The following is a 27,605-nucleotide window of genomic DNA, read 5'->3' on the forward strand; positions in this document are numbered from 1 at the left end:
ATGCGGCTTGGATCCCATGTTGCTGTGGCTTTGGCGTAGGCCGGTGGCTACAGCTCCGATTCAACCCCTAGCCTGGGAACCTCCATATGCCACGGGAGCAGCCCAAGAAATGACAAAAAAAAAAAAAAAACCTTTTGTAAAGGGGGGAATCTTATTTTGAGGTCTTTTTGATTTTTTACTATCCAATTCATTTGGGATAGAAGGTAGTTATAAACAGATTCTTCAGCCTAATGGGATCTGGGTTCAAATCTGAGTCATCCTTTGTCTTTGTATGATCTTGGGTATGCTACTTAACCCTCTTTGAGCCTCAGTTCTTCCTTCTGTAAAAGGGGCATGGTGTGCATATCTCATAAAGCGGTCATGGGGGCTCCATGGGACAATGACAGAGGGGGCTTCCAAGAGGGCTTGGCATCCTCCATGTTATCAGAATGGTTGGTAGCACCTGTGTTTCAGAAGAGATGCCCTCACCGGCATGCGTCTCCCTCCCTCAGGTTATGCTGGAATCTTCCGTGTACTTGACGCTGGCGGTTTACAGCGGCTGCTGCCTCCTGGCTGCCCTGGCCTCCTGCTTTTTGCCCATCGAGACCAAAGGCCGTGGACTGCAGGAGTCCAGCCACCGGGAGTGGGGCCAGGAGATGGTCGGCCGAGGGGCACACGGCACAGGTGTCGCCAGGTCAAACTCAGGCTCTCAGGAATAGTGACCAGTGGCGGGGCTGAGCTGGTCTTGGAAGCTGTAGAGCGTGGGGAGCTGGTGGAGCCCTGCTGGGGCACCAGCCGTCACTGCCGACATCAAGAACTCACCCTAGAACTTCACCTGGACCGACGAGGTTTTGTGTCTTGACTCTGCTCATATTCATCGAGATCCACCCGGGGATGGGGAGGCTTTTGCTCTGGGGGGTCTTCTGTATGTGTGTGTGGAGGTTTGTTAGTAACCTGTGGATCTGCATGGGAAAACTGCCACTTCAGGAGTGCCCAGTGACGCCAGTAGCCAGCCAGACACCATCCAGAGTCAGCTGGTCACACCCTCGGTGAACAACCACCCAAAGATCTCTGTACAGTCCAGGCCCAAACCCTGTGAGACCTGTCGCCCAGTAAGGTGACACCTGTCACCTGTTCTTAGGTTTGTCCTGCACCCCCAGCCCCAGGCTTTCTTCTTTGAAATTGCAGGTGACTTGGGTGTAGCCTGAGCAGCTTTTTCTTGGGTCTGAGAAAAGCTCCCGGGGAAGGGGCCCCTCAGTTTGCGCCCCTGCCCCAAGGGCCTGAGTAGTGGGGACTCTGGCGGATGGACATGAATTTGAACTTGAGCCGCATGCCTCCACCTGGCCCCCTCCTGGAGTTGCTGTCCCTGGCTCCAGGGGATCCAGATGTGTCCAGGAAGATGACTGGGCTTGTACCAGATGACAGCCTCAGAAAGCTGTTATTGCCAGGAACTGGGGGTGAAGGCAAATAGAGGTGAGGACCAAGCCCACAGCCAAAGCAGCCCCCCACACCCCGGAAGCAGCAAAGGCTGCACTGGGGGCTTCTCTTCTGGCCCCGTCCTCAGTCAGTCTGGTTGGTGACTCTTGGGGCAAGAAAACAGTTAACTCAGGTTTCAGCGCTTTGGATTTTGAGCGTGGTGTGTGGCCAAGTGGATGGAGAAATGGAAAGATGCTACACCAACCACCCGCTCAGGGTAGGGGACCAGGAATCCTTTCTCCCTAGATTCTCTGCTGCCCCTGCTATCAAGGGCCAGCTTGGTCTTTACACAGAGGCCGCTCTGGGGTTTCTAGTGATGGACTGCATGGTAGGGATGCTGCAGGTGGGGAGGAACAGGAGGGTCCAGAGGTATGAAACAAGTGCATTTTCAAAGTAAGAGAAGGGAGGTCAACCAGCTTTGGGGATTGGCCTCAAGAGGAAGGGCTGACCCTGCATCTCAGCAGACAACATCCACCTCTAGGATTTAGTTTCCACGAGCCTTTACCCATCATGAAGGCAGGAACCTAGGGACAGATGCCAGATCCCATCAAAGGCCAGAGAAGACCGACCCTCTGCTTGGAGGTATCTGCTTGGAGTGAACATTGCAAAGAAGCCAAACGTGTACGTTCATCTTTATTAAAACATGTCGGTGATGGACATTGCAAGGGTCGAAGTTTGTCCATTTGTCATAGCATCCTAGTGACGCTTCAGCTTAATGGTCTCACCAACTTTGTTCAGGGTAAGCTCAGTGCTTTAATATGCTTTAATGGGACAATCTTTCCAGCAAGGGGGAAGAGTTGCACAGCTGGCTGCCAATTGTGACTTTTGAGTTGTTGGAAACAACACATTCCAATGGTGAAGAGGTCCCAGTGGGTGACTTTGTCAGGCTCAGGCCCTAGGTTGATTGCAAGCAGTCTCATGTCCCTAAATATATGGGCTGCAGCCCCCCTGGCCCAGGCAGGCAGGTGGTGGGGAGGGGGGCAGCTTGGCAGAGTTTCTGCTCTCTGACACCCACATTTCCTTGCACCCTGAGTGGCTAAAGCACTAATTATTGCTGGTCTGCTGAGCTCTCCTGGGTAACCCACAACCTTTGCTTGTCTTTTTTGCCTTCCAGCTGGCCAGACACTGCCGGATGAGCAAGTCCACTCTTTTTCACCCTCAAATAACCTGGAGGAGCTGAGGGCTGCAGAGGGGAAGGAGGACTTGGTTGGCAGAATTGTTTTCTAGGGGCTGGAGTAAAGCAGCTTGTAGTTGAGGGCTTTGTTTCTTGAGGAAATGAAAGTTGAAAACTCTTTGCCTTCTAAATTGCCTGCCCTTTTGTAAAATCAATATTATTGAATCATATGAAAGCTGCTACAAAAGTCGCTCAAGCATCTGATATGCACAAGGCCTTTAGCTAAAGACCTTGTGCCTAATTTTTGAAGTACCCAAAGACTCCCCTTTCTATTAATGGAAATGTCATCAGTTTCTCTCGGTGTTAGGAAAGATTTTAGAAAATGGCAAAAGATGTCAAAAGGTAGCTAGAGTTACATGGTTACTTTCTTTCTCTTACTTCAAGTATGTTCAGTATCAATGAGATGTGCAGGCAGCAAGACCAAAGAATATCTTAGAGATGGACTTCTAAATGAATATGAATGAATATTCTTTTTAGTTTTTTTTTTTTCTTTGGCTGGGGAAGTTCCTGGGCCACGGGTCAAATCTGAGCCATAGCAGTAGCCAGAGCCACAGCAGTGACAATACCACCTCCTTAACCCACTGAGCCACCAGGGAACTCCAGGTATTCATTATTTTCAAATAATGTTAAGCGACAGAGAGCCTTGAAGGATGAGATCAGCAGTCTCCCTTGGTTACTACAATAAACATCAAAGGACTGGGATAACTTTGGGCTGTGAGAAACAGTAAAACCAGTCAATAGCAGCTTAAACCATTAGAATATTAATTCTTCATTTAACAACAAGCCTAGAGAGTTAGGCAGCTCAACAGTTGTCATCAAGGACCCGGCTTCTTCTTCTTCTTTTTTTGAGGGCCACACCTGAGGGGTATGGAGGTTCCCAGGCTAGGGATCAAATTGGAGCTGTAGCTACCAGCCTACACTACAGCCATAGCAATGCAAGACCCAAGCCGAATCTGTGGCCTACACCACAGCTCACAACAAGGCCAGATCCTTAACCCATTGAGTCGGGGCCAGGGATCAAACCTGCATCCTCATGGATACTAGTCAGATTCATTACTGCTGAGCCACAATGGAAACTCCAAGAACCCAGCTTGGTTTTGCCTTTCCTCTCCACCATCCTCTGCCTGCTGGCCATTTGACCCTATGTGTGAAACCTCATGGTCACGATATGGCTGCCAAAGTGCCGAGCATCAATTTTTTTTCCAAAGGATGTGAAATGGGGAAGGAACAGTCACAGAAGGTTGTCTTCCTGAAAGGTCTGTTGTTTTTAGTTGGAAAGGGAAGTCCTCCAGCAGATTTACCATCATTCCACATTGATCAAACCTGGGTCACATGCCCATCCCAGCATGAGTCCTCTATTATGGCTGGGGAAGGAAGGGCCTACTCCCACAGAAGGACTCCCCACAGCCTCTTGAACACAAAATTGGAATTCTGTTAGCTCAGAGAAGGAAGGCGATGATGGTGGGATGAGAGATGGTTGATAGAAACCTTGGCACAGGGTTCCATCAAGGCTGTTTTAGGGAGTTCTGGAACCTTGTGGCTCAGTGGGTTGAGAACCTGACTTAGTCTCTGTACGGATGCGGATTCAATCCCTGGCTTTGCTCGGTGGGTTAAAGATCCGGCATTGCTGTGGCTGTGGTAGGCTGGCAGCTGCAGCTCTGATTCACCCCTAGCACAGGAACTTCCATATCCCACAGGTGCAGCTATTGAAAAAAGAAAAAAAAAAAAAAAGGCAAGGAGAAAAAGTGTTTTAGTTGCAAGGAATAGAAATTGTACTCCAGGAGTTCTCCTCTTGGCTCAGTGGTTAATGAATCCAACTAGGAACCACGAGGTTACAAGTTTAATCCCTGGCATCGCTCAGTGGGTTAAGGATCCGCTGTTGCTGTGGCTCTGACATAGGCTGGCAGCTATAGCTCTGATTTGACCCCTAGCCTGGGAACCTCCATATGCCATAGGTTCGGCCCTAGAAAAGACAAAAAGAAAGAAGAAATTGTACTCCAGTTAATTCAAATTAATAAACACAGCTTGGAGTTCTCTGGTGGTTCAGTGGGTTAAGAATCCAGCATTGTCACTGCTATGGCTCAGGTCACTGCTGTGGTATGGGTTGGACCCCTGGCCTGGGAACTTCTGCATGATGAAAGCATGGCCATAAAAAAAAAAAAAAAAGTACAGCTTTATTATAAGGCTAGGAACAGAAGTTATTTTCCTATAGGGGACAGCTGGGGAATATAAATGTGGGGAAATGGAAGTGTAGGGAGCAGCAGGAAGAGGGGAAGACAGTGGCAGAGTAGGGGACAAAGGCCCTGTTCAAAGAGGGAGGCTGCTCCTCGGCTCCAGCTGATTTTGTTGTACCATTGGCTCTCCTGATGTTCAAGACAGGAATCTGGATTCTTATGTGAAATCTCCAAATTTTGGTATGTTGGATCAAAATCTGTTTTAATTTTCGTGTGTTGGATCATTTAAACTTTTTAGTGTGTGAGTCCAATAAAATTCATCTGCAGGCCAGGTTTGGTTGATGGGTGACCAGTTTGCAGCCTCTGAAAAGCTAGAAAGATCTTGGAAATAAAAAGGAACAGGGACTTGGAGAGCCACCGGGGCCTGAGGTGGCCCCCTCTCTGGATCTGTGGCCCCGGTTTCTGTCCCTCTCTGCAGGCCAGTTTCCTTCTTCCCGTGGCTGCTGCATGTGCCCAACCACACGTCTGGCTCCCACTCACCAGGGCTCAGCTCTGCAAACATATCTGAATCAGCTGCTCAATGTCCAGCTTCCAGAGTCTCAGGAGAGGAAGCTGATTGGCCCAGTTCAGTGTTGGTTCAATCCTGGTCCCAATAGGTTCGGGCAGGGAGAGGTGGGGTCAAGAGGTGTGCCCTTGGCGGCTTTGGCCATGACCGTTACTGGTATGCCTGGAACCCCCCACGACACACAGGTAATTCTCAAGTCTGTTCCTTGTAACTCTATTACGGGTCACGTCATGGTATGGAGTTGGTATACAAGGAATATCCACCATGTATCCGGAGTGATAGTCAACACTGAGGATGTAAAAAAGAATTAAGGAGTTCCCGTCGTGGTGCAGTGGTTAACGAATCCGACTAGGAACCATGAGGTTGTGGGTTCGGTCCCTGGCCTTGCTCAGTGGGTTAACGATCTGGCGTTGCCGTGAGCTATGGTGCAGGTTGCAGACGTGGCTCGGATCCCGCGTTGCTGTGGCTCTGGTGTAGGCCGATGGCTACAGCTCCGATTGGACCCCTAGCCTGGGAACCTCCATATGCCGTGGGAGCAGCCCAAAGAAATAGCAAAAAGACAAAAAAAAAAAAAAAAGAATTAAGACATGGTTCTCACAGTGCAGTGGAGGAAACACAGATCATGAGAACACAGTGTGTTACAGGTGCTAATGGACGGATGCAGAGTGTTGTGGGCGGCACACAGGTTGCCATCCCCACACTCTAGAACATTCTGAAGCCCACTCAAAGATTTGGTGTTTGTGGTCAGACTTAGTCACTGTTGGTACTTTACTGTACTCTGAATCCTTGACAATTTAACATCTAGATACATTATGTATTATCATTGTCTATTAATCAAGAATATTTGAGGAGTTCCTGCCGTGACGCAGTGGGTTAAGAATCTGACTACAGTGGCTTGGGTCACTGCAGAGGCACAGGTTTGATGCCTGGCCTGGTGCAATGGCTTAAAGGATCTGGTGTTGCTGTAGCTGCAGTGTAGGTCACAGCTGTGGCTCAGATTCAGCCCCTGGTCTAGGAACTTCCAAATGCTGTGGGTGCAGCCATAACAAAAAAAAATGTTTGATGATAGGAGATCCCAATATAGCACAGTGGGTTAAAGGATCTGGCATTGTCTTTGCAGTGGTTTGTGTCACTGCTGAGGCATGGGTTTGATCCCCAGCCCAGGAACTTCCATATGCCGTGAGTGCAACCAAAAAAAAAAAAAAAAGATATTTCATGATGAACCACTTCATATACCCCTACCCCCACCAGGCCAAAGAACAGAGCACTTCCTAAATTCATCAATAAGAACACAATTCTACTCACAATTGCATCAAAAAACTAACACTTAGGAATAAATTTAACAGGTATGCAAGACTTAAGCAAACTACAAAACATTACTGCATAATCAAAGATGTAAATAAATGGAAGAGACAGCCCATGACTATGGATCAGCAGACTTAAAATTGTTAGGGTATCAACCAGTACACCCTCAAATTACTCTTATCAATTCAACACAATCCCTATCAAAATCCCACCTGGCTTTTTTGGGCAGGAATTGGCAAGCTGATTGTAAGACGCAAAGGACCAGAATAGCCAAAAAAAAAAAAAAGAAAAAATTTGAAAAAGAAGAATTTAAAAAAAGAAAAAGAAAGTTGGAGGACTCACACATCCTGATTTTAAAACTTGCTATGAAACTGCAAGTAATCAAGAAAGTGTGGTACTAGCATAAGGATCAAAATGCAGATGAAGAGAATAGAATTGAGAGTCCAAAAACAAACCCATGCATTTATGACCAATTGATTTTTTTGACTGAAGTGCCAAAACAATTTAATGAGGAAAGATAAACATTTGTAAACTCAGCAAGAAGCCACAAAGTCATTAAAAACACAGTTGAAGATCACCTTTAGGGAGGGAGCAGGAATATCAGGTGAAGGAATGTGAGGAAATCAAGCCAAATGTCCTACTTCGCTTTGTGGGTTGCAGAATTTCCCCCTTGCTCCTTCTATCCTAAATTGTGGGGCAGCATCAAGAGGAAGCCATATTTGCAAAGACGTCCTCACCATTTACGCAAAGGAGTGTCACTTTGGGTCTGTCTGAGATTTTCCTGGCCCCATACATTTTTGTGAATGCACTGTGTTCTGGACCCTAGAGAGTTCGTGCTGACAACTAGCCTTGACTGGTAGGGGTCGCTCTCCAGGGGAGTTTTAGGGTTGGTAATCACTTTGGCCAAAAACTAAATGTTGTGTCTACTCCCAGCAGCAGGAAGTCTTCAGAAAGGCCCCCAATCTTGGCCCAAAGCTAGCTGTGAGGAGAGAGCTGGTTTCTTGCCAGTTTGCCGAAAGAAATGGAGAGGAGACCAACCGATTCCTTCATAACTTTGTTTTGCATTCCCAACCTGGGATTCCGAGTTGTGTGGTGGTTGAAAGTGAGGCACTGGAATCGTATAATTTTTGGCCCTGAATCTCCATAATACCCCTTCCCCTCCCTGCCCCCCTGTTGACCTTGGATTGCCTCTCTCCGCCCTACTCTTTTCACCTATGAAATGGGAATAAGAGCAACTCTTAGGGGGTGGGGGTTCGCTATAAGGATTAAATGAGTCATGTGTGCAAGAGTTTAGCACTGGTACCCAGTTAGAATGCAACCAAATATAGCTAGAATAAGAATTATAATAACTTAGTGTTATTAGTATTATTAGGTCAGGAACTCCAAGATCTTGGCTCTTTCACTCTACTTCCCTTGGGGTCAACCAAAATCATGGCAGATGCTTTATGAAGAGCCCATCAGGGGAAGTGACAGAGAAAGGAACCTGACTTGGACATAGATGGCACAGGTCAATCAAGACCTCTTTACAGTGCCTAGGGCGCCCCTGGTCCCAGATGCTCCGGTCTTTCACAAAAACCTCAGGCCAATGAAAATTCAGCCTTAGAGGCTGAGGCAGATCATGAGGGATGAAGATGCTAAGGGGTCTTCTGGGCTCACTCAAGGCTTTCCAAAACATCTGGAAGTCTGTTTGCCATCTCAGAGGGTGCCAGCTAGAAGGTGAGGGAGACCCAAGCATGAAGCATGCTTGGTGACTTTAATTCTCTATGAAGTTTCCCTTTGGGATCATCTCTCCTGTGGGCCCTCCTCAAGGGTTACATGGTGCCCACGGCGCCACCCAGTGGGAAGCTGATGCCATTGATAATCCTGGATGTGGGACAGGTGTCCCCCGTTGCTAGTTCAGTGACTTGCCTCTTCTGTCTCCTCCACCCTCCAGCTCCACCTATAACTTCCTGCCATGGAATCTGTTCCAATGTTCCATAAAGTGTGTTCTGTGGTGCTCTGGGACAAAAGTTTCCATAGCCAGATAGGTTTAGGAAGACTGGACCAAATGACATCAGTTCGATGTCTTAGCTGTGGGACTTTTCAGAACTTTTAATGTGTTAGCGTGATTTCTCATGAGGTTACTTAACCCCATCCATCCCCAATTTTCTGCTCACCACTGGAATTTCCTGAGCTTTCCTTCTTTCTGCGGACTTGTGGGATAAGAGCCTCCAGCTGTTCTTTGTAATGTCAGGCCCACGATGGTGGAAAGACTTCAGCCATCAGAGGGGCCCCAGGTAGGGTTGGACTTGCCTCCAGGAACTGATCTCATGGTTTCCTCTCACCTCGTGCTTCTTGCAGAAAGGAGCCAGGGGTGGAGGAGGGGGAACGGGAATCAATGGAGCACATTGAGTAGTTGGCTGAGGGGAGCAGGGAGTTTTGTGGGGGAGGCGGTGGTCACTGATGTCTTCAGAGGTGGGATGGTGGCATTGTGAGCAAATTCCTTTCTTCCAGGACTTTCCCAAAGAGCTTGGCCACCTCTAGGGCACAGCCCCAGTGGATGGTGAGCCCATAGCCTCCATGGCCATAGTTGTGGATGACCTGGAAGAGGTAAGATAGAAGGTCTGGATCTGCCCTGGAAAATTCAGGAGCCTCCTGAAGAATCCTGGGCCAAGCCTGATGGTACCAGAGCTCCTCTTGGTACCCTGGTGGGATGGTGGGGACCCCGGGAAGAGCAGCCAGGGGGAGCTTACAGGGGAGCTCGGAGTCAACACCCTAGACTCCTCTTCTGCTTCGGAGATGGACATGTTTTAAGCACTCATCACGGTAAAAGTCATAGAATCATCTAGAACTTGAGGTTAGAGAGCCCCACTCCCCCATCAAATTATTTGAAATTCCCTAAATCACCTTCCTGGTTCCCATCCCACTCTGGAGGGCTGAACCTCCTGTGTTAATAGACTCTTTTACCCACCTTGGGAGAAAATCAGTGGTGACCTGTACATAACCTTGAGCAGGTCTTTTACCATTGCTGAACCTCCGTTTCCTCATTTATTTTTATTTTTATTTATTTATTTATTTATTTATTTATTTATTTATTTATTGTCTTTTGTCTTTTTAGGGCCTCACCCACGGCATATGGAGTTTCCCAGGCTAGGAGTCCAATCAGAGCTGTAGCTGCCAGCCTACATCACAGCCACAGCAATGCCAGATCCGAGCTGAGTCTGCGACCTACAGCACAGCTCACTACAACGCCAGATCCCTAACCCACTGAGCAAGGCCAGGGATTAAACCCGCAACCTCATGGTTTCTAGTTGGATTTGTTTCTGCTGTGCCATGACGTGAACTCTTGATTCCCCATTTATAGAAGAGGGGATATTAGCCACCAGGGCCCTTGCCTGAGGTCAGGCATGACTGTTCCTGGAAATAACACTCTTAGAAGTGGTGGAAGTGCATCCCTTTTCTTGCCAGGAGAGTATACCTCTGTGTTTGAAGATCCAAAGCGAAGCTGTTCTCTTTCTAGCCGAACCTGGGGGCGTACTGGCCGGAAGCCAGTATATTCACCAACAATTTTTGCATCCTGGAAAGAAAAGTGTTAGTAATTCATCTCTGGATTATTTTTTTTTTCTGATGCCATTTTTCAGTGATAGAGTGAGCATTTAGAAGCTCATTACCATCACCACCACAGCCATCAATTTTATTCATTACCATACAATCATCACCACCTTTATTGACCACCAATATCATTACTGTCACTACTCCCACCAGTGCTATCAACTGCCTCATCTTTATCAGCCATCAGAACCACCAGCCACCACCCTAACAGCTCCTCGTTACCATCATTTTCACCACCTCAGCATTTTTCACACCATCAATACCAACCACTACTTCCATCCCCACCCTCACCACCATCACTGTTGTCACCACCACTAGCAGGCAAATGTGAAAACTAAGATTTCTGCAACGAATACATCTGTTCCTTGTGAAGACAGACTAAGGTGATTTGGGGCTATCATCTCAAGAGAGAGCAACTCTTAGCCAGGGCCAGATAGGTTTCATCAGTCCCCAGTAGGACTTCCCTGTACATGGTCAAATTTGGGTATATTCCACAGTCCCTTGTTGGAATTATTTTGCTCAGTTATCCCAGTCATGGCATCGTCCCATCCTCAAGTGTCCTTATGATCAAGCTGCTAGGACCCTGGTTCCTTTCCCCACCTTACCTTCAGTGTGGGCTCCAGTCTGCAGCAGCCTTCCCAGATGGTGTTGTGGTCCTGGATATTATTTATCTCATTCCAGTTCCCCACCTGGAAGGTGCCTCCAAGTGTCACTGCCTGCAGCCTAGATCAAAGTGAGCAGGATGAAGGATGAAGGAAAACACAGCCTTTGAAATGAAGAGGGGGCCAACGCCATGCTCACCCTTACCACCCTGGCTACCTAAATCACCACTACCATCAATATTATCATCCTCATTAATAATGCTGTCAGGAGTTCCCTTCGTGGCTCAGCGGTTAATGAACCCAACCAGGATCCATGAGGATGCAGGTTTGATCCCTGGCCTCACTCAGTGGGTTAAGGATCTGGCCTTGATGTGAGCTGTGGTGTAGATTGAAGATGTGGCTTGGATCCTGAGGTGGCCGTGGCTGTGGTGTAGACTGGCAGCTGTAACTCCAATTGGACCCCTAGTCTGGGAGCTTCCATATGCTGCAGGTGTGGCCCTAAAAAGCAAAATAATAAGAAGAAGAATAATCCATCAACATCTCTGCAATTGCTGTAGTCATCACCATCAACCACCACCTCCACTAACCCCATTAACATCACTGTCGGCATTGTCATCCCTTCTAATATACAGCATGGTAATGATAGTTAACAATACGGTATTATATACCTTGTACTTTAAAGTTTCTAAGAGGGTAGATCTTAAATGTTCTCACCACAAACACACAAAAACTGTAATTACGTGAAGTGGTGGGTGTGTTAATGAGCCTTACTGTGGTAATCATTTCATAATATATACATATATCAAATCATCATGTTGCACATCTTAAATGTACGCAATGTTATATGGCAATTATATCAATAAATCTGGGAAAAATACTGTCATCTCCATCAACAACATCATCTTCACTACTGCCTTCCTTGCTACCATTAATATGTTGTCACCATCAGCCCCATTCACATTTCTGCCACCACCATTAGCATCTCCATTAATACTGTCATCTCCGCAACACCACTGGCATCGCCATTGAGACAGTCAGCATAGTCACACCATTAACATGGCCTTTGAGACGGTCATCTCTGCCACACTATTAAAAGTCATCATTGGAGTTCCCGTCGTGGCTCAGTGGTTAACGAACCCAACTAGGATCCATGAGGACACGGGTTCGATCCCTGGCCTTGCTCAGTGGGTTAAGGATCCAGCGGTGCCGTGATCTGTGATGTGGGTCGCAGATGCGGCTCAGATCTCACATTGCTGTGGCTGTGACTGGCAGCTACAGATCCAATTCTACCTCTAGCCTGGGAACCTCCATATGCCATGGGTGTGGCCCTAAAAAGACAAAAAACAAAAAAGGTCATCATCGATATTGTCATCTCCATCAGCAACAACTACCACTCTCAACTCCCAATCCCCACCATCATCAACACTGATCTCCTGATCTATAACAATGCTATCTCAACTGCCACCATTCCTCTAGCACCAGTATTATCATCATCAGCCCCGCCCATTATTAATTCCATTATTGCCATTCAAAACACTGCTGGGGTCACTGCTATCACATCTACTCCCTTTGTCTCTAGCATCACTTATATTAACATCCCAAAGTCTGTTCAAGATAGAGCCCAGCTAAAGCTCAGTCCTGCCTCCCCAGAAGTTTAATGGCTCAACTTCGCTTAAAAACATTGTAGATAAAGAAATTCCCATAGTGGCCCAGCAGAAACAAATCTGAGTAGTATCCATGAAGATATGGATTTGATCCCTGGCCTCAATCAGTGGGTTAAGGATCTGGCATTGCCCTGAGCTGTGGTGTAAGTTGCAGACGTGGCTTGGATCTGGCATTGCTCTGGCTGTGGCATAGGCTGGCAGCTGTAGCTCTGATTCAACCCCTAACCTGGGAACCTCTAAATGCTGTGAGTGCAGCCCTAGAAAAAGCCCCCCAAAAAATTGTAGATAACAACCTGAAAAAAACTAAGCAAGAGGCCTGGTGTTGTCAGCAGGGGCATAAAGAGGGCAGGGGCAGGAAGGTGCCCTCTCTTCTCTAGGATGTCAGATTTTTACCCTGGAATGATGTATGGAGAGTTGTAGATGCCTCTCTCTAGGTCATGGGTGATAATGAAGTTCTTCAGCCAAGGGGCATCCACCTGTTTATTGAAAACAGAGAAGTCTCATCAGGAGAGGTAGATCAGGGTTTTCCCTTCCCCTGCGTGCCCCACCACCACCCCACCCCAAGGACCAGACCTTCTGACAAGAGTGGCAAAGCTGATTCCTTAGCCCTCCCATGACTCCTCTGTCCCAAGTCTGCACCTGACTTCTTGATTTTTCAGGAAGAGCTGTCCTGATCGAAAGCCACCCCTGGTCCCCAAAGCATCACACATTCTTACCTACAGAAAAGCCCAGCACATGTGTATAGACATATACATCTCAGCCCACCTCAGGAATACACATACACCTGTGAATGCACTTGTGTACATTCATGTGGGCACACACATGCACACATGCACACATACCCACAAACAGGCATGCCTCACACACATGTGCACATGTACACAGTGAGAGGTGGATGTAGAACAATGCTCACATACCCAGGCTCTTCAACTAGGTTGCCTGGGTTCTAATTAATCCCTGTTCCACCCCTTACTATGGTATGAACTTGTGCATGTTCCTTAATTCCTCCATGCCTCCGTTTCCCCATCTGTAACATGGTAATGGTGATGTGACAGTACCCATCTCAAAGGATTGCAGGAACAATCAAATTAATTAACACAATGAAGTGCTCGGTCCTGTGTCTGGCACTTAGGTAGACACTCCATAACCATGGACTCTTTTTATTATGATACAGGCCTGTGCCACTCCCACATAGAGACAAACACACACACACACAGATGCTTTATTATTAGGAAGAACCCCACCCAAAAAAAGGGTATATTTGGAAGGGTCATGTTGGTTCTTGTTTCCTTAACATGTCAATGCCCTGAAGACCGGGGCAGGGTGGGTGTGGAGGTGTTTCCTCTGACAGATGTCCCCGACTCATCCTCTATGTTTGGAGATGAAATAAGCATGCAGAAACAGTCTATCAACAAAAGCTCACCCCTCCCCTTCAAACTCACCTTAATGATCTGCCCCCGGCCTGGCTGCAGCAGGGGATCCGGTTGCAGCACCCCAGCCCACACCCCAGTGCAGTTGATAATCACATCAGCGCCACCTCTTGCCACCTGGTAGCAACCAACAGGGCAGGTAAGATGGGAGTGGGGAGAACCCTGGTATCTCTTGCCCCCTCCCACTCTGCAGCTCTCTGCTCCCTGTGGAACAGCCAGGAGGGGGTTCAAGGAGCAATCCATGGCTCTGCCTCCAAGCCCTGCTCTGCAATTTCCCCACTGAGTGATCTAAGGTTCAGCTGCCTTAGCTGTAAAATAGGGTTCCTAGGGAGTTCCTGTCGTGGCTCAAGGGAAACAAATCAGATTAGTATCTATGAAGACTCAGGTTCGATCCCTGGCCTTGCTCAGTGGGTTAAGGATCCGGCGTTGCCATGAGCTGTGGTGTAGCTCACAGATGCAGCTCAGATCCCAAGTTGCTGTGGCTGTGGCTGTGGTGTAGGCTGGCAGCTGCAGCTCCAATTCCACCCCTAGCCTGGGAACTTCCATATGCCTCAGTGTGGCCATGAAAAGCAAAAATAAAATAAAATAATAAAATAGGGTTGGTAATACCTGTTCATAGGGTGTTGTGAGGCCCCAGTGTGAGCCTGCCTATACAAGTGTTTGGAAAGGAGTGCAGTGGAAGGGGGAAATCTTGAACCTTCCAGAAGAAGTCAGAAAGGATGCAGATAGTTTGCTCCCTCCTTGTGACTTCTTTTTATTTCATTCTCTTGCCTTCTACTCTGCTGAGACATCTGCAGAAGGCATGATTAAAGTCCTTAACTCCATGCATTGTACGTGATGTTCCTCAGCTCAAGGATGTAGCACTGTGGGTACCAAACTCTGAGCCGAGCCCCAGTGACTCCCCTCACAGGTCAGTCCGGGGGATACACTGCTGTTGTTCATGAGCCAGTGTTTGCCACACTGGACCGTGAGGCCCTTGGGATGGAGAGCTGTGTCTAAGTCAAGTATATATTCCAAGTTGCTCACCAGGGCTTGACCTAGAACAGATGCTCATATATGTTAATGGTGCGGGCACCAAGAGTTTTCCATGTACCTAGCACTATTCGGGGTGCTGGGGTTGAGTGAAGTCAAACAGCAAAGCTCCTGGTACATAGCCAAGGCCTGATGATGGTAGCTGCTACTATCTTTCTTATTGATGGTGATGTCAGTTTGGAGTAAGTCTTTGTAGGAATGGGGATGTTGACTTTGATGTTGGTAAGAAGCAACCAAGTGTCTGGAACTTGAGGGTGGGGGGCAGCTCTCTGGCCCTAAAACCCACTAAGGCTCAGTTATAGATTAGTCCCTAATGGCCACCATGATCCCACTGTCCATCTGCTCCTGCCACCAACATCAAGGCAGAACACCTGACTCCTTCTGAGATTAAAAATAGGTCTAGAGTCTGGGACATTCCTCAAAGGGACCCTGGGAGCCTGAGAAGGGGCCCTCAACCCTGCAATAGGAAGCAAAGGCCCCCCTTCTTCTCTCTCCCACATCCAGCCCCTTGCAGCCCTTTGGCTTACCTCCTCAAAAGATTCCACCTTCCTCAGGAAGAATTTCACTCCCCTCTCAGTTAACCTGCGATGATCAAACACAACAAAAATTCTTGTATTCAGGTCTCTGTCCCATGCCTCCCTCGTTGGGTAGATAAAGAAAGGAGAAGGGCCTTGTGGAAGGTCATACAGAGTTCATGATGGGATTGGGACTTAAACCCAGGCCTCTTATGATGACCACACTGCTTTGTATTATCAAAGGGGATGAGATGCAGGGTGGAGGAGGGGCAGAGTTGGACCGATGCCAAAAGCTCCTTTGTCCAAAGCAGAGTATGAGGAAAGAGGTGGGCTGGGGGTACCCACCTCTCCTCCTAAATTTCACAAAGGAAAAATATATGTCTTCATTTGGAATATAGAAGAAACATTGAAAGACTAGGAAGTAAACCATATGTAAGCTGAAGCATAACCTCAAGATTATTTTATCCACATGGTTTCCTCGAGAAAGAAAAAATGGGAGCATTCTTTCCTGGAAGAGGCTGGACAGGAGTCATAAGTGTCCAAAGATTAGGAGGAATAACTGTGTTTTAATGCAGCGATTTCCAAACCTGGCCGATAATTAAAATCACTCAGGGAACTTCTTAAAATACAAATTTCTGAGCACCCCAGAGAATTTGATTCAGTAGATACAAAGTGGGGTCCTGAAATCTACTTTTAAAAACCTCCCCAAGTCATTTGATAAAAGTCACCATCCATTCCAGATTTTTAAAATTCTAATATTTCAGAAATGTATGGGAATTCCCACAATGGCGCAAGGAGTTCCCATTGTGGTGCAGCAGAAACGAATTGACTAGGAACCATGAGGTTGCAGGTTTGATCCCTGGCCTCGCTCAGTGGGTTAAGGATCCATCGTTGCCATGAGCTGTGGTGTGGGTTGCAGACATGGCTCAGATCCTGCAGGTATAGCTCGGATTTGACCCTAGCCTGGGAACATCCATATGCCATGGGTGTGGCCCTAAAAAGTAAAATAAATAAATAAATAACAACAACAACAAAAAGAAATACATGGAGTCTTAATATGAATATATGTGAATATAATTACAAATGTATCTCTCAAGCTAATGTTTGCTAATTTTAAAACTACAAGATTCCTATCAACATAAGGAACAAGACAGGGACATCCCATCCACTATCATCTGTGTTAGTTAATGTTGTTCTGGAAGTACTGGCCACAGCAGTTAGACAAGAAAAAAAAAGTACAAAAGTGAGAGCCAACTTATGTTTTTTGGATGATGTAAATATATCTGGAAAACTTAAGAGAACCTATTAAAACTATTACACAAACATCACAGGTTTTAATGAGACTGATAATAAACATCACATGTAAAAACTTCTCAGGTGATTCTGACCAGGTGTGGAAACCACTGCCTTAATGCGCAGAGGTGGTCAGGACCAAGAATAGCTCCCACCAAACTCAAAGATATTCTTCTACATTTGGGGTTGGTCAATACAAAGACAAATCCCATAAACCATCATCCACTACAACCCAGGTCCCCGGGAGTACCTTCTTCAAAATGAAGCTGAAAATCTTACCTTTCTGTCAGCCACTGTAGGTACTTCCTTCCCTCCAGAATCAGGGATGTGTTGAACCAGCCATATCTAGAGTCATAGAAGGCAAAAGGTGGGAATAAATGGTCAGAATCAAAGCTATATTTGAAGGCTATCAAACGGATGTGGAAACTGTCACATTCTTTGGGCCCTCCAAAGGGTAGAGCAAGGACCACTGGGTGACATTAAAGGGGAAGTGGTTTTCAGCTCAAAGGAAACATTTTCTATCAGACAAAGCCATCCCTAACATTGGGGTGTGCAAGTAGAGACTGATGTGCATCCGTAGAGGGGACTCAGACATGGGGTGAGATGAGGAGAAGGCCGGAGAGGCATCAGGCTCTAGAGAAAAGAATAGAGGGGTTTTGACAGGGTTGAAATCCCATTCTGGTCACTTGGCTGTGTGACCTCTGGGAGGTAACTTGGCCTCTCTGAAGTTCAGTTTCCTCATCTACAAAATGGGATAGTGGTATGGAACCTTTGGGCTTGAGATCTGTGATTCCATATCCCTTACATCCCAAGTCTAAGGAACAGTTTAGGTGGGTGGGATCTCCGAAAGAGCTGCCCAGAGCACTGGAAGACCAGGGTACCAGGCGCTCTAAGCCTGGGATGGAACTAGAAATTTGGTGCCTCCATCTTCTGGACAAGTCTATCTGAACGGTGGGGCTTCAGCCCTTTCACCTGTGACTATAACCTTACCTATAATCAGGAAACATGTCCAGTTCTCTGGGAGTCAGCTTTCGGAATCCCAGGACCATGTCTTTCCAGTAAGGGTCCTTTAGAGGGAGGAGAGAAGAAGGCACGGGGATGGATGAAAATCAATAAGAATGATAATAACAAAAACTTACATAATGTTTATTATCTGGAAATTGCTGTTCCAGGCACTTTACTTATACCAATCCCTTCAATCTTGACAAAAATGCAATGAAGTAGATACTTTTTTTTTTTTTGGCTTTTCAGGGCCGCACTTGCAGCATAGGTAGGTTCCCAGGCTAGAGGTTGAATCGGAACTGTAGCTGCTAGCCTATGCCACAGCTCACAGCAATGCTGATCCTTAACCCACTGAGCAAGGCCAGGGATTGAACCTGCATCCTCATGGATGCTAGTCAGATTCACTTCCACTGAGCCACGACAGGAACTCCATATTTTTATTCCCCTTTTACAGGTGGGCCCATTGAGGCTCAGAGAGGTTAAATAATTTGTCTAAGGTCACGCAGCTAGTAAATGGTGGAGCTGAGATTTGAACCCATATAGTATGGCTGCAGAGTCCATGTTCTTAATCATGATGCTATATCATGTTGCTATATATTAAGAATAAGGCTGGAGTTCTCATCTTGGCTCAGGTGTTAGAGAACCTGACTAGTATCCATGAGGATGCAGGTTCAATCCCCGGCCTTGCTCAGTGGGTTAAGGATCTGGCATTGCCATGAGCTATGGTGTAGGTTGAAGATGCAGCTCGGATCCCACGTCAGTGTGGCTGTGGCATAGGCTGGCAGCTGCAGCTCCAATTTGACCCCTAGCCTAGGAACCTCCATATGCTGTGGGTGTGGTCCTAAAAAATGACAAAAGACAAAGAAAAAAAAAGGAATAAGGCTGAGGATGAGTGATAGGGTAAGATTATAAATAGGGGGATAAAAGGGGGGCAGCAGTGAAGGTCACCAAGGGATGAAAATGGGAGGTAGCAGAGTGGACGATCAGGCAACCTCAGGGGAGATTTTGGCCTCACCATGGACCACATTGAATTCTTTGAGACTCGGTTTTCTTATCTGTATAATGAGTCATAATCACTCTTGGAAGGTAACAGATAATGAAAGTAATGCCCTTAGCACAGTGCTAAACATTGACTTAACTTTGGGGCCTGGCATGGGATTCTGGGCACCCAGCCAGACCACCCTCTCCAAACATTCCCCACGACTGTGCCTTTCATAACACATTGGGCAGCATGTGGTCACCAACAGCCTGGATTCAAATTCCAGCTCTGCTTTAAGTAACTTTGTGAGTTCAAGTAAAGTTACTCCATTTCTCTGAGCCTCTGCAAAAGGAGAATGGTGATAATGCTTGCTCCCTGGTAAATATGAGAATTAAACGAGTCTCTAGTTGTAAAGTGGTTAGGACAGGGCTTGGCACACAGCAGGTAGTTTATAAGTCTGTACCAGAGTAAGTGTTTTAGTCCATATGGATGGAAAGTCCTGAAACAGGAAATCTTTGGGCTTCAGCATCAAAGAGTCTGAATTTTACCCATACCACTCAAGGGAGGGCTAGAGTCTGAATTTTACTCCAGGAAGAGTCTGAATTTTACCCATACCACTCAAGGGAGGGCTAGTTCCCCTGGATCATCAGATTCTTTGATCTCTGCCAATTTAATAACAAAATTGAAAACAAAAATAACTATTTTTGGCCATGGCCACAGCAGGCAGAAGTTCCCAAGCCAGGGACAGAATCCACACTGGAGAAGTGACAACGCTGGATTCTTAACCCCCTGAGCCACCAGGTAACTCCAAAAAAACAAAAATAATTTTTAGATCAAAAATAGAATTTAAAGTAAACTTGTCTTGAATGCAGGAGTTTTTGCCTAAGAGGTTCAAAGTACTTCCCAGACTCCCTGGACTGTGAAAAGCCTCTGCCCCATGGTCAAGGACTCCTCACTCACCGGAACAGCTTCACGGAAGAGGTTGTAGCCTGAGACTGGGGTCAGACCCATGTTTGCAGCATTGGGAGAACCGATGTGACTCAGGAGATAGTTGAAGGTCTGTTGGTTCCAGTTCCTGGAAGGATCCCCCACAGTCTTGATCACCTAATAGCCTGAGCTAGACGAGAAAGCTCCAGGGGCTGGCTTGCATGGTCAGCCAAGGGAAAGCTTGTGGGATGGGTCCAAATCCAGAAATCTACCTTACCCCAAATGCCACTGATCTCTTCCCATCCCACCCCACACCTGCAAACTTTCTAATATTTCCCCATTAGTAGGTAAAGAAGCAGGAGTACAAAGAATGTTCCATCACAAGCATTGGGAGCCCAACTCTGGCTTGAGATCATGCAGATGAGAGTTTAAATGAAAGTGCTGATCTGCTTTGGGGACTGTGAGCCCCGTGATTCAGGCTCACTCTGGACACCACCCACTGCACACGCCAGTGACAGACATCCCTTACTGCTTCCAACACCCCCTTACGGCTTTCTCTCCTCCTCCCCCCTCCTCTCCCTCTCCCCACCCACTCCACAGCTCAATAACATTTCCTAGACTCCCTTGCAGCTAGGTGTGCCATGTGGCTGCCATTCTGGCCAATGGACCCTAAAGACTCTGCCTACTGGTCCTCGTGCTGGCCCACGAGAACAGCAACCTTGGAAGCCATGGAGGAGGATGGCAGAGCCATGATATGGAAGAAGCCTGAGCCCCTGGATTGCCACCCACTGATCAGGAATATTGGTTTTGGAATTTATGGGCGTGACAATGATAATGTTCCAGCCGTTATTCATCTGAGGCTTCCTTTGTTGAAGCAGCTGGTGGTTTCTAAAATAATGTAATGACCTCTGCAACTTCTTTGCTAGATCCAAACATCGATCCACCCACTTAGAGGTATTCTTGACTGATGATGGCTGTGTAACATCAACAGCCACCCAGATTAGAGGAAGCATGAAGACCAAGCCTTCATCTGTCTGGCACACATGGCTTCTCAGCTTTTTGGCCAAGAACAGGTATAGAATCTCTCTGGCCCATATTAAGGACTTCAGTAAATTGTATTGTCTTCACAGCATGTCAGGCCAGAGCCTCCTTGAAGGGTTGTTCTTGATGATTGGAACCCTGAGAAGGGACATCCTCTCTACAGACTCAGCCTCTCCAGCCCCAGGCCACCCTCTGGGACCTTCACTCACGCCTCCTGTGGGTTGCTGGGCTCAGAGGTGTAGGGCTGCCAGAGGCCAGCAGCTACATCAGTGGTGGTGAACGGGGTGAAGCGGTCTGCGTAGACCTTCACATCGAGGGGCTGCAGGACAGAGTGGTAGCGCTCGTGGATGCAGAGGGCAGTGGACAGCCCAATGACGCCTGCTCCAATCACCACCACACGCATCGTGCCAGCCTGTGGAAAGGAGGGGTTGAGGCGTGCCATCACCACTATCACCTGGACCGTCATCACCACCATCGCCGCCAGCCGCTGATGGCTTAGAAAATGCCAGACTCCACCCAGACCTTTTTAGACCTGAGCCTCTCAGTGACCCTTACATGTAGGAAAATGGGCACACAGAGAGGCACAATAACTTGCCCAGGGTCACAAAGCCTTCTCTGGGGAGCTCCCTGAATATCCTGGCAAAATTAAAAGGAGCAGAGTGCCTGGCCAGCTGTAGGCTGGGTAGTCTAGAGGTTAGGACACTGGGCTTCAAATCTCAGATCTCAGTTCTGCTGCCTGCTGGCCATGACCTTGGGTAAGATGCTTCTTGAGCCTCAAATTCTTTTGGAAAATGAGAAAATAACTCACGCCTCAGAGAGTAGATGGGAGTTTTCACAAGATGGCAGATGTACAAAGCTTACCACGGTATCTAGTGCAAGAGAAGTGACTTACTGACATGCTTGGAGCACCTACTGTGTGTCCCCCTTGTTAAGCACTTCCCATGCATCATCTCATCTAAGTCTCCCAACATTCTTATGAGGTAGGGGCTGGTGTTATTGCTCCCATTCTACAGATGAGGCAATGAAGGCTCAGAGAGGTGGAGTAACCTATCCAAGGTCACACAGTCAGTAAATGGTGCTGCTGGGATTTGATTTTAATTCAGGTAAACTCATACACACTTACTGCACACCTACTGTGTGCCAAGTTGGCAGCTAGCGGATGCAGCTGTGAGCATATTGGATGCAAGTTCTGGCCTCAGAACTCAGATCTTCTAGCGCATCCTTTCCAGGCCTGCCTCAGGGTGCTGGGCTGGCTGGGTCCTCGGAAGTTTAGAAGACCTAGCATCTTTTGACCTTGAAACTGCTTGGGCCTGCACAGCAGGAAAATATTCTGCCGGCTCCTGCTGAGGCAGAACAAGGGGACTTTTTGTGCCCAGAAGGGCCAAATTCAACTTTCCCTCCTCTTTGCTCACAACTCTCCTCCCATAGACCTCGCCTCCTGGCAACTGCAGCGGTGGCCTTGAATGGCAGGACATTCTCAATATGGCCTAGTTTTGTAACGGGGAAAAGGGCTCCAGCCCACAAGAACTGGACTCTGTTGGGGTTTCAGCAGCCAAGTTGGAGATAAAAACCAAAAAACGGAAAAGCATCGTTCCTCTGGGCGATTCTCTTTCTGGCTACGAGCCTGGGCTTGGCTGCAGGGGCGGACCCTCTCCGGACCCCTCATCTCCTCCCCTATACTTTGCCTCAAGAGATGTAATCTGGAGTTCCCGTCATGGCTTAGCGGTGACAAATCCGATTAGCATCCATGAGGATGCGGGTTCGATCCCTGGCCTTGCTCGGTGGGTTAAGAATCCAGCATTTCCATGAGCTGTGGTGTAGGTCAAAGATGTGGCTTGGATCCTGCGTTGTTGTGGCTGTGGTGTAGGCACGCATCTATAGCTCCAATTCCAGCCCTAGCCTAGGAACTTCCATATGCCATGGATGCAGCCCTAAAAAGACCAAAAAAAAAAAAAAGAGAGAGAGAGAGAGAGATGTAATCTTTTCAGCTGTAAAATAGTGTTAACCTGGGAGTTCCCTGGTGGCCTAGGGGTTAAGGGTCCAGCATTGTCACTGTTCTGGCATGAGTTTGATCCCTAGCCCGGGAACTTCTTCAGGCTAATGGCATGGCCAAAAAAACCCAAGGTTAACCCCCATCTCACAGGGTCATCTGACAATTAAATGACTAGCCTGGTGAAAGTTCCTGGGTCAGGGTCTGGACTCAACATGTAGTGCCTTCCTTCTGTCCCTCAGCACCTTGAAAATAACAACAGAAAGGACGCTGGATATGGAGGAGAGAGGAAGGAGAGCGTGTCAGACTTGGCTTCATTTTTAGCTGGCTGTATGACCCTGGCCAAGTTACTTCTCCTCTCTGTTCTTTCGGCTCTGCATGATCTCTGGCTCTTTCACCAATTTCATACACTGACACTAAGAAGGCAGGATTAGAGGGCTTTCCTGTATTTCAAATTCCCCATAATGAATCCAGGAGGTGGTGTGTCTTGGAGAGATGGCATGAAGAGCCCAGGCTGGGGGTCAGACAGACCCATGCTCACAGCCTGGCTCTGGCACATACCAGCTGTGTAACCTTGGGTAAGTCACTTCACTTGACTGGACAGGGAGAAAGAGATTTCAGACCAAAGCCGTCACATGGCATGTCTCCAATAACAATACTAGACAGGCGTGACAAAGCCTCTGGTTAGGAGCCATGGTACTTACCCAAGAGAAGAGCATGGGGCTGTGGGGGAGGGGACCCAGAGAAACTGCTGGGTCCAACTAGCCAAGATAAAGAGGAACAAGTTACAGCATGTGGTTCAGTTTCTCCAATGTCTAACATTCTAAAGATGAGCAAAACAGCATCATGCAGAAGGGGAAACTGAGGTCCAGGGAAGAGGGGCCACACAGCCAAAGTCACATGTTTGTGATCCAAGGATCTGTAGAGTCTTGGGATTGAAAAGTTTCCGTGAAAGAGAAGGCCTGGCAATGGGGAAGTAATAATTGCAGCTTCTACAGGAAAGAGTATGAAAAAAAAAAAAAAAGGAGTTCCCATCGTGGCTCAGTGGAAACGAATCTAACTAGCATCCATGAGGACCCAGGTTCCACCCCCGGCCTCGCTGGCCCAGTGGGTTAAGGATCCAGCATTGCGATGAGCTGTGGTGTAGGTCACAGATGCGGCTTGGATCTGGTGTTGCTGTGGCTGTGGCAGCTACAGCTCCACTTCGACCCCTAGCCTGGAAACCTCCATATACTGTGATTGTGGCCCTAAAAAGACACACACACAAAAAAAAACAGTATGGAAATTCCTGAAAAAAAAAATTGAACTGCCATATGATCCAGCAATCCCACTCCTGGGCATCTATCTGGAGAAAACCGTGGCTCCAGAAAAAAGATACATGTACCCCAATGTTCATTGCAGCACTATACACAACAGCCAAGACATGGAAGCAACCTACATGTCCATCGACAGAGGACTGGATAAAGAAGATATGGCACATGTGTACAATGGAATATTACTTGGCCATAAAAAGGAATGAAGTAATGGCATTTGCAGCAAAATGGATGGATCTAGAAATTATCATGCTAAGTAAATTTAGGCAGTGAGAGACAAACATCATATGCTAGTACTTATATGTAGAATCTAAAAAAGGATACAAATGAATTTATTTGCAGAACAGAAACAGACTCACGGACTCTGAAAAATGTGCAGTTACCAAAGGGGACAGGTTGGTGGGGGAGAGATGGACTTGAGATTTGGGATGGAAATGTTCTAAAATTAAGTTGTGGTGATGATTGTACAACTATAAATATAATAAAATTCACTGAATTAAAAAATACTTTCAGCTGCTAGCTTTTCAACTCTTCATATGTGTCACACATTTTTCGAGTCAAGTTCTTCCAGTAACTTGACATACATTATCTATTTTAATCTTCTAAAAACCCTCGAGTTATCATTATGTCCATTTAACAGATGAGACAACTGAGGCTCAGACATGAGCTGGTTAGAAGGAGAGCCCAGGCCGGCCTGATTCTCAAGGCTGTGTGCTTACCCACTGTGCTCTGTGTGCAAACCCCATGATTTGAAAAGAAATCAAGCAGGTGAAGAGAAACAGCTAAGACTTCATGATCCTGCATTGAAAAAAAACAATAAACATAAGGAGTGTAGGAGTTTTTAGTGTGTTGGTGATTGGCATAGAATTGAAAAGGAAATATGTATGCCCTAAGTCAATTATCTTAGTTAAGTGTTTGAATCTAATTTGATATTGATTATAGCAACTTTGGGTGTGTTCATGTGTGTATTAAAATGCAGTGTAAATATATAAGTTTCTGAGCAGAGTCAGCTGCCAGACTATAGGATCTGAGAGACCCAGCCTTGGGGAAAATCATTCATGCATGTGAGTGATGAGCTCCTGGTCACCTTTACACACAGTCCTGTCTTTGTCCAACCCTTGTCTTGTTGTTGCTGTTTTTATTAGCATTGCAGTTTTCTGTTTTATGCCATTGCTTCAACCAAGCGTGCTTGGCCCATGCATTCAGGAAGATGCAAACAGCTGAGGTTATCACATTTGTGTGTGTGTGTGTGTGTGTGTGTGTGTGTGTGTGTGTGTGTGTGTGTAATTATAATGTCTACATATGCATGGAGCAGGAAGGGAATTTTGGCCGTCTGCCACTTGCCAGACACATGCAGATGCAGTACAGACATTTTCTTAATCTGCTCAGCTACTCTAAGAGGTTCTATAGATGTGAGGTTCTGGGAGAGGAAGTCTCTCCCCCAAAGTCACACAGCCAGTATGGGCCAGCATTCTGATCTGGACCCGGTTCTACCTGAGTTTTCTGCATTGCACCGTAGAGCTCTTTAGGCAGCCGGCAATAAATGGGCCACTGACACTTTCTGCTTACTTTTCGGTCTTGCATTTTTTTGCTTATAACCTCCCTTGTCCCTAGAAAGGAACTTAATGCCACTCATGCCTTGGATTGTTACACACACATCAAAAAAAAAAAAAAGAGGAAAGAATTGTTTAAAAAAAAAGATCAAGTCACAGGTGAGATATTGAAATGAGCCCCATATGGCTACCTTTTATGAAGTTTCAGAGTTTATCTTTAAAATGGAACAGATTCTATAAAAGCTTGGCTACCAGCTCCCAGTCCCCCCAAAAATAATTACCATGTACTGCGAACTTGCTATATGCCCAGTTCTGTGCTAAGCCCTTTATAGTCATCACTTCTTTTAATAATCAGATTAAGCCTGTAAAAGGTTAGTTATGATGCCCATCTTCAAGGTGAGGAAACTGAGGCTTGGAGAGGTGAGAGTCCTTACCTGTGGTCCCTTCAAGGTTGTCACCTGCGTCAGACTCTCACGTGAACTTTTTCTGTCGACACTGGGAGGACGCTCAGATCTGCTCCGCCATTGCCCCCGACCCACTCACCTGGCGTGCCGAAATTCTGGAGAAAAGCAGCAGCTGCTGTGGGCACAGGGTCCTCTCTCCTGGAGGGAGGCTCCTGTTCTGGGGCGTCCTGTCCTCAGCCGGGACTGGAGCTCAGGGTCAAAGTCTGGAGTTACAGACAGGGCACAGCAGGGGGTGGGGCTGGGCACCGCGCTGCTCACAGGGGCTGGACTCAGGCCAGGCTGGGAGACCTCACCTCCCCTCGCTCCAGTCCCTGAAAAGTTGCCTGACTTTTCTGGCTGATCCCAAGTCCCTGTGGACAGGCCTCCAGAGAGGGAGGGAGGGAGGATGGGGTTCTTGGAGGGCTAATAGGCACAGGAAGGTCTGTCTCCCGGGCCAGCTGGAGGCGATCCTCTTTCTTCCTTCTTCCTGCTGCCACCCTGGGGGAGGAGGGGGTGGCTCCCTGAGCCTCTGTGAGTCTGGCCTTCGGGGAGACCAGAGGTGTAGGACAGGGGCTCCCCAGGCCAGCCAGCCAGCCCAATGCCGTTCTGGAATGCTAGGTGGCTAAGGCCAAGGAGAGACTCAGGGCAATGCCTGTTTGGACCATAAAGATATGTAGCTCTTGGGAGTTCCCGTCGTGGCTCAGTGGTTAACGAACCTGACTAGGAACCATGAGGTTGCAGGTTCGATCCCTGGCCTTGCTCAGTGGGTTAAGGATCTGACGTTGCCATGAGCTGTGGTATAGGTCGCAGACGAGGCTTGGATCCTGCATTGCTGTGGCTCTGGCATAGGGCGGCGGCTACAGCTCTGATTTGACCCCTATCCTGGGAGCCTCCATATGCCGTGGGAGCAGCCCTAGAAAAGGCAAAAAGACCAAAAAAAAAAAGAAAAGAAAAAAGAAAGATATGTGGCTCTTTGCTCCTGTATCCCAGAGACACAAACGCTGGACGCCAGGTCCCTCCTCTGCCATAGCTAGACCTGGAGCAGAGATCACAGAGTCCAGAGAGCATCAGGCACCTTGCTGTATGGATGGGAAGACTGAGGCCCATGGAGAAGGACCAACCAGCCCTGGGTGAGGCGTCCTTCAGGTCAGCCTTAAAGGTCCGGCCTCTAACCCCCTGCCTTCGACATCACCAAATAAAAACATGCAGATGAACATTGAAAATGCATGCAACATACTAGTGCATAGTATTTTTCTTTAATAATAAAAAATGAAGGTGAACTCCACCTTTTACTTCTATGCTTCCATTTCATTTGGGTTTTTTGTTTTTGTTTTTGTTTTTACAATAGTCATTTGGGATCTGAAAACCTTAGGGAAGTGTCTTGTGCCTCTAACTCATCATGGAAACACTTCAAGATTAATGAAACATTGCCAGATTTTTATGCCCTCCCATTCCCATTCTATCAATGATTTTTGTTTTGTAAATTTTGATGTGCCAGTTCTAAAAAAATACTCTATCTGGGTCATCTCAGTTAATCTCACATCAGCCCTATGAAAT

General features: G+C 47.3%; 2 protein-coding genes across 2 annotated transcripts in view; one reads left to right on the forward strand and one right to left on the reverse strand.

The window, feature by feature from the left end:
- The window catches only part of SVOP (SV2 related protein), a 101,711-nt gene extending 94,752 nt beyond the window's left edge, over positions 1-6,959 (forward strand). The window contains exon 17 of the mRNA XM_021073883.1: positions 492-6,959. Within this exon, the coding sequence (XP_020929542.1) occupies positions 492-698 (207 nt within the window). The 3' untranslated portion in view covers positions 699-6,959. The remainder of the gene's footprint in view (positions 1-491) is intronic.
- On the reverse strand, positions 7,149-26,228 carry DAO (D-amino acid oxidase; the record flags this gene model as incomplete). The annotated part of the gene is given in 11 exon segments (NM_214066.2): positions 7,149-9,253; positions 10,131-10,229; positions 10,870-10,987; positions 12,924-13,006; positions 13,973-14,077; positions 15,520-15,574; positions 17,080-17,145; positions 17,791-17,867; positions 19,742-19,856; positions 20,959-21,161; positions 26,040-26,228. Coding segments are annotated over 10 exon segments (1,044 nt in total). The 3' UTR covers positions 7,149-9,121.

The sequence above is a fragment of the Sus scrofa genome, chromosome 14, assembly GCF_000003025.6.
Source record: "Sus scrofa isolate TJ Tabasco breed Duroc chromosome 14, Sscrofa11.1, whole genome shotgun sequence".
Lineage (NCBI taxonomy): Eukaryota > Metazoa > Chordata > Mammalia > Artiodactyla > Suidae > Sus > Sus scrofa.